Source organism: Tetrao urogallus (genome assembly GCF_951394365.1).
Source record: "Tetrao urogallus genome assembly, chromosome: 8".
Taxonomy (NCBI): domain Eukaryota; kingdom Metazoa; phylum Chordata; class Aves; order Galliformes; family Phasianidae; genus Tetrao; species Tetrao urogallus.
In genome coordinates this window covers 27,528,637-27,536,302 of record NC_136821.1, presented here as the reverse complement: position 1 = coordinate 27,536,302, position 7,666 = coordinate 27,528,637, and the positions used below count along the sequence as shown (strand labels likewise).

The window sequence follows — 7,666 nt, the reverse complement described above, 5'->3', positions numbered from 1 at the left end:
GCACCAACCATTTCTGTGGTTGAGACTAAGAAGATTTCTACTTCCAGCGTGAATTAGTTCGTTTGTATGATTTTTTTAAAGGATTTTGGTATTTGATTATTAAAAAGCGAATGCGATAGATAGGTCGTAGGCCTAATTTGGAAGGATAGACTGAAAGTTTTTGGGCTTGACATGCTGGGAGCACATCCTGGATCAGATTTTGCTGAGACGGTTATTCTGCCAGACAAGAGCGAGTTCTTCTTGTACTCATTATCTCATTGAGGAAAAGCATGCTGAGTTCTTGAGGAGCCAGAGTTGATTCTGTAGTTCCACTCGTAATCATGGAAGTAGCCTTTTCCAGAACCTCCAGTTTGCCGCCTCCTGTGTGTAGGCCAGGTAAGCTGTTGCTGGACTGCGTGCTGTAAGTTTTGTTTTGGTCTGCTCGCTGCCAGGGTAGCAGCTGAAACAGATGCTAACAGCTAAAAGGAGCACCAGCTGGTATCTGCATTCCATTTCAAGTTTGTGCGTTTCTCGTGGCCTGTTAGTTTCCGAAGCTTCGTCGGTCAGTTCAGTTTTCAACAGAAGCAGCTTGTGTATTGTCAAGGTGTCGGTTGGTTCTCACCAGTATTTCTTCCTAATGCAGTATCGAGGCACAGTATTAAGGGTCCATTCGAAAGAATAGCGCAGTTTCTTCGGTGAAGAGGCCGAAACACAGAGTTTAGACACACAGCCACATGATGCTGAGAACTCGTCGGTTCATTTGTTTTCCTCTTCAAAAGCATTTACCGTCGGACCCTGATTAGCAAGTGTAGTGTTATTAGCTTCGGTTTGCTGACATTGTGCAGTGCAAAGATCCTAGGTGACACTTCCTTTACCCGGTGCTCACCGTACATCCCTGAGTACGGTTTTCTAAGAGACTCGAGTCACGGGATAATTACTGAGGATCTTAGCTTCGATAACTTATGTTGCCTATGTATTGAACTGACCCTTAATTTTAATTTTTTGTTAACTGTGTCGAGTGTAAAGGGGGCCTTGTGGTCTAACTGAAGCTTTTGTCAATTTTTTTTTTTTTTAAGTAAGTTTATTTCTTTTAATACGTTTCAAATGAAAAATTGTTTATTTCAGGTAGTATATTTACTTTTGTATTAGTTAGAATATGGTTTTAGCTTCATACACTGCCCACATAGGAAAATATTCAACTTCCTTTCGAGACTGTCTTCAGACAAGGGAAAATACGATCTCTCAAGGCAGGTACTGGATTTTTTTCATTAAATACGTATGTTGCTTGTCTTTCATTTTTTGATATTTATTACAACTTACCAAGGGCAGTGTAACACCGTGACTTTTCCACCAGGACTGCAATTCAAATTGTTCTCATGTACAGTTTGAAGTCACGTTACAGCTGATCTGAATTCCACTACATTTCCGCTTGGTTTGTACATTCCACTCTGCCGAATCCAGAGTCTCATCTAACTTTTATTTGTTGGAGGGCGTGTTATTTGTATATTAAAATGCTGTCACTGTGTGACATCCCATATGAATTTTGATGTAGATCACATTGCACTCGATCTGCTGTGATTATGCTTAGAAATACTGTTGTTGCTAGATGCAGTGTGATTTTTTTTTTTTTTTTTTGAATAAAAAAAATCCCCTCCTGTCAACGATTGAGTCTATGGTTTCTAATGTGATTATGGTCCTATAAGATACAGCTTAGCTATCAGTCTTTTTGTTATCATTATTTTTTTTAATTTTATAAAGCTGGAAAAGGTCAAATGCTGTACTGTTCATTGTCAACAGTGTTGTGTTCATTTTTATGTATGTTCCTTATAAATAAGGAGCCTTCAAAAAAATAAAATTATTAAAGGAGCAGATGTGCTTGTTGACTATCATGAGGTTTTATTGGGAAATCTTTTATATGTCACGAATTGCAACGTGCAAAATGTTTTTTACTTTTTCATGAATACTTTCATATGTATTGATACTATGGACATTGAGAACCGACACGCGTTCCTCACGGGGGATCTAGGAAAGGAACACTCAGTAATGGCGGTAAGTTCATGAATTAAGCTGACATAATAACGCCACCCCCCGTTTGATCCAGTGTTCTTGCGGTTTATCGGAAGGAAGGGTCATCGCAATGACAAAGTTGGTGGAATGGCCGGTGGTTGACAGGGTTCCTCTTCTCTCGCTGGTCTTGTACACTGGAGCCAGGTAACTGGGTCGCTGTGGAATGTCTGCTTTCTTACAGGGCTTTAACCATATCTGCAGCAAAGAATAACCCTTGTCACTATATATATATTTTTTTTAGAGGTGGGGGGGGGGTGCGGGAGGGTGGGAAACATTCCCGGTTGGGCCTAAGTAGTTTTGAGAGGGGTGTTTGCTTTTTGACAGGTGAGCCTGAAAACCTGCTTTTTGTTGAATATTGTCTTTGCTGACTTTATTCAAGGTTACAATCTGCTATGCCAAACATACGGTTGTAACTTACAGATGCTACAAACTTTTGAGTTAGCCTGTTGCTCCCTTAAAGGAAGCCACTTACGTATTTAATCCACAGCATTTGTTCACATATAATACTATAGAAATGTTACAAAAAGTAGTACGCACTCACCACAGGCACCGTATCGTAGAGGATTTTCGGGTGAGATTCTCCTAGCCTTTTAGTTTCCCTGTTCCAGCGTGCTCCATCCAAGAACAGTCCCTGGATGTAGACCCCTAAATCGGTTGCATCAGAGAACACGTTACAGGAGTGCTGGAAGGGTTTTCTAACTGAAAGCAGCAGCCAGTGCAGCAGGTTCTGCTGTCAGCTGATTGACGGTGTGGGCCTCGGTCAATTTTAGTGTTACACATGGACAATGGAATACTTACTTGTAACACAACCTTTCTTACACTGAGTTAAAACTTGGTATAATTACGATTTGATAAATCTATAAATGTATTTATAAATTAAGATTTCAAAAAGTTAGAAAGTTTGAGCGTCTAGCAGTAGAGCAGCATGTCTGGTCTTTAACAAACATTAAGGCAGTTACAAAATGTAAATTGAAAATACAGGACATGATTTGCACACAGGTCAGCGTAAAGTCCTGCTCATATGCTGTGTACTACAAACTTCTGTTGACTTTTTTTCAGAGGAGATGTGATGGTATCTCAAAGAGTATTTCAGTACTTAAACTTGGTTGTTTCAAAATCTAACTCAATTAAAACTTAAAGGTTTGTTGGTTGGTTGGTTGTTTTTTTTTTTAAATTTTAAATGCAATAAAGTAATAAGAAATATATGTAAACTTGAATATTAATTACCATAATATAAATAATTTAAATAATAATATAAACAATAAATACCATAATATAAATATATACATAATATATACCATATATAATATATAATAATATATATAATATATTAAAATGTATATTATTATTATATATTATATATTACATTATGCAATATATAATATTACAATATATAATATTTTAAATATTATATATTATATATAATTATAATTAATAATATATATTAAGTATAATATAAATATTATAATATTATGTATATTATATGATATAATATAAATATAAATTATAATAAGTAAACAAACATTATAAAAATTAGAAAAAAACATTTTGGAAATGATGATAAGTTGAAACTGATCGGGTGATGTTTTCCTAAGCACCCTGCCCAAGCCTTCTTCTCACAAGCCCTGGTCAAAGGGATTCTCTTGAAAGTATTAAAGAGCATGATGATCTTCCCTTCCTCATAAGCCATTGTATTACGAACTGATCAGTTTAATGCTTCATTTTTCTGAAGACAGGAGACCGACTGAGTAGTGTTTAAGAATGTAGTTCTGTACTGCGCATCCTAATCATATCCCTAACTTATTTTACAAAGGGTAGCGAAGCAAGTGCAGTCAACAGCCAATGGCTTTGCTTTCATTGGTTTAGGAAAATCTTCCAAGTTGTGTAACTGGAAAGAAATAAGGGCAAGCTAATAGTGCTTGGAAGTTTTATTTGCAGTGGGGAGCTAGGGGGTAAGAACTATTTTGTGTTGATGATATTTTATCCCTTCAGGCAAAATCGGAGTCCTGTAATGTTCTATGTAGCTTCTTGCTTCTTGCGTATTTTGTGTGTTTGGTGGGGGAACAGCACCTTTCTGTATGTTGCGTTGCTACTTAATTACACTCAGTAACTTAACTGCTGAACTCTTGAGTCCGCAACGTAATGCTAACTAATGCTTGGTTTACGTACCATCGTCTGGAGCAATGTGATATTCCTTATCTTCCAGCACTTCATAGTCAAATGCTAACAGGTCTATTGGAATAGTGTACTTTCTGGCATAGTTCTGCTGGGCACCAGTTAAGAACGCTTGAGTGAAGAAGAATCCTGAAATCCAGAAGACGGGTGGCATTCCATTTTCATACCACATCTGCAGCAGCAAGAGAGGACAGAAGGGGGAAGCGTATGTTTTTGGTAGTATTTAGAAAGCAACTTAACAGCCAGAGTCATTTAACCTTTGATGCACTGAAGGGTGACTCTGTGGTATTCTTCACATGGCTCAGCAACAACTAAAACATAGGAGCCGTACATAAACAGCATATTTCTCTAGAGCCAGCACTAGAAAGAAAATAACTCAGATGAAACCAGAAGTCATGTTAAGGTTTATTTCAGCATCTGTGGTGTGACAGTCTCATTAGAAGATGAACACCTGTTGTTCTCAGTCAACAGAGATGACTAAGGCACAGAAAAGGGCCAAGCATTGAGGTGACTGATGAAGGTCAGCTTGGGCGAGCTGTAATTTTACAGGTGAAAGGACCCACAGTTTGGCATTAAGTTGATCAAGCTTAATTCCACTGAAAACTATTATTTGGTCTTAAGGTAACAGATTTCAGGTTGTGAGTGGAGAAACTGTCACATGCCTCTATGCCAGGACAAAAGAAGGAGAACATGGAACAGAATTTCCTTGGTGAGATGGCAAAAAAAATGAGAGAGAGATGAGACAGCCAGCGGGGCTTCAGAGGGGAAGGTTGTGCTTAACCAATGTGTAGCTTGTGGTGAGAGGGGTGGTGACAAACAGCATTGCTGTGCACTTCAGCCGGGCCTATGACAGGGTCTTCCACCCTTGCGTCTGAGCTAGGACGGGGATTTGATGGGTGGATCACATGGGACAGAAAGGCTGCTGGGGGGTTGATTAACAGCACTTGACAGTTAATTACTGTTCTAATATAATTACTAAATACAAGTAATTAACAGTTAATTACTGTTCTACTGCCAGGTTGACCCCTGTAATCTGCAGAATTCCCCAAGGAAAAATGAACATGGGAGTGTGTGTACCTGTAAGAACTTAAGTCTACTTAAAAAATCATGAATGTAGCTGCCCAGAGGCTTGAGACTTGGATAGGACTTAATCATCCACAGTCCTGGAATTTTGCCTTTCAAAATGCTGTTCACCACTTCTTCCAGTTCAGCCGACATCACTACTTCCCCCTAAAAAAAAAAGGAAGACAATTAAATACTCTGAGTTAAAGTGCGTGTGTGTTAATGAGGGGTGGGGGGGAGGAACAGGGAAAGGGAGGGGAATGTCAGAAAAGAGGGAAGGATGCAGGGGTGGAATGAGAGAAGAAGGAAAAAGGTGAGAAAAGAGGGGAAAGAAAGGGGGAGAAAGAGAGAACAAAGTAATTAAAGAGATGAACAGGGGAGGGTAGGGGGATGTGAGAAAGGAGGGAAGGGTCGAACAAGAAGAAGAGGGAACAATGGGAGGAGTGTAAAAGGGAGGGGGTGACATGAAAAGGGGCCGAGGGGCCGAGGGGCCCGAAGGCGCGAAGGGCCCGAAGGCGCGAGGGGCCGAGGGGCCCGAAGGCGCGAAGGGCCCGAAGGCGCGAGGGGCCGAGGGGCCCGAAGGCGCGAAGGGCCCGAAGGCGCGAGGGGCCCGAGGGGCCCGAAGGCGCGAGGGGCCCGAAGGACCGAAGGGCCCGAGGGGCCCGAGGGGCCCGAAGGACCGAAGGGCCCGAGGGGCCCGAAGGACCGAGGGGCCCGAGGGGCCCGATGGACCGAAGGGCCCGAGGGGCCCGAAGGACCGAAGGACCGAAGGAACGAAGGACCGAAGGAACGAAGGACCGAAGGACCGAAGGAACGAAGGACCGAAGGACCGAAGGACCGAAGGAACGAAGGACCGAAGGAACGAAGGACCGAAGGACCGAAGGAACGAAGGACCGAAGGACCGAAGGAACGAAGGACCGAAGGACCGAAGGAACGAAGGACCGAAGGACCGAAGGACCGAAGGACCGAAGGACCGAAGGACCGAAGGACCGAAGGACCGAAGGACCGAAGGAACGAAGGACCGAAGGACCGAAGGACCGAAGGACCGAAGGACCGAAGGACCGAAGGACCGAAGGACCGAAGGAACGAAGGAACGAAGGACCGAAGGACCGAAGGACCGAAGGACCGAAGGAACGAAGGACCGAAGGACCGAAGGAACGAAGGACCGAAGGAACGAAGGACCGAAGGACCGAAGGACCGAAGGACCGAAGGACCGAAGGACCGAAGGAACGAAGGACCGAAGGACCGAAGGACCGAAGGACCGAAGGACCGAAGGACCGAAGGACCGAAGGACCGAAGGACCGAAGGAACGAAGGACCGAAGGACCGAAGGAACGAAGGACCGAAGGAACGAAGGACCGAAGGAACGAAGGACGGAAGGACCGAAGGACCGAAGGACGGAAGGAACGAAGGAACGAAGGAAGGAAGGAAGGAAGGACCGAAGGAACGAAGGAAGGAAGGAAGGAAGGAAGGAAGGAACGAAGGAAGGAAGGAAGGAAGGAAGGAAGGAAGGAAGGAAGGAAGGAAGGAAGGAAGGAAGGAAGGAAGGAAGGAAGGAAGGAAGGAAGGAAGGAAGGAAGGAAGGAAGGAAGGAAGGAAGGAAGGAAGGAAGGAAGGAAGGAACGAAGGACCGAAGGACCGAAGGACCGAAGGAACGAAGGACCGAAGGACCGAAGGAACGAAGGAACGAAGGAACGAAGGAAGGAAGGAACGAAGGAAGGAAGGAACGAAGGAACGAAGGAAGGAAGGAACGAAGGAAGGAAGGAACGAAGGACCGAAGGACCGAAGGACCGAAGGACCGAAGGACCGAAGGACCGAAGGAACGAAGGACCGAAGGACCGAAGGACCGAAGGAACGAAGGACCGAAGGACCGAAGGACCGAAGGACCGAAGGACCGAAGGACCGAAGGACCGAAGGACCGAAGGACCGAAGGACCGAAGGAACGAAGGACCGAAGGACCGAAGGACCGAAGGACCGAAGGAACGAAGGACCGAAGGACCGAAGGAACGAAGGACCGAAGGACCGAAGGAACGAAGGAACGAAGGACCGAAGGAACGAAGGACCGAAGGACCGAAGGACCGAAGGACCGAAGGACCGAAGGACCGAAGGACCGAAGGACCGAAGGACCGAAGGACCGAAGGACCGAAGGACCGAAGGACCGAAGGAACGAAGGAACGAAGGAACGAAGGACCGAAGGACCGAAGGACCGAAGGACCGAAGGAACGAAGGACCGAAGGACCGAAGGACCGAAGGACCGAAGGACCGAAGGAACGAAGGACCGAAGGAACGAAGGACCGAAGGACCGAAGGAACGAAGGACCGAAGGACCGAAGGACCGAAGGACCGAAGGACCGAAGGACCGAAGGACCGAAGGACCGAAGGAAC

General features: G+C 44.4%; 1 protein-coding gene across 1 annotated transcript in view; it reads right to left on the bottom strand.

The window, feature by feature from the left end:
• Positions 1-2,034: 2,034 nt before the first annotated feature.
• Positions 2,035-7,666, bottom strand: part of DNAH7 (dynein axonemal heavy chain 7) — a gene marked incomplete at both ends in the record, with an annotated part of 102,359 nt that continues 96,727 nt past the window's right edge. The window contains 4 exons of the mRNA XM_079539127.1: positions 2,035-2,241; positions 2,588-2,691; positions 4,216-4,393; positions 5,299-5,451. Of these exons, the coding sequence (XP_079395253.1) occupies positions 2,035-2,241; positions 2,588-2,691; positions 4,216-4,393; positions 5,299-5,451 (642 nt within the window). The remainder of the gene's footprint in view (positions 2,242-2,587; positions 2,692-4,215; positions 4,394-5,298; positions 5,452-7,666) is intronic.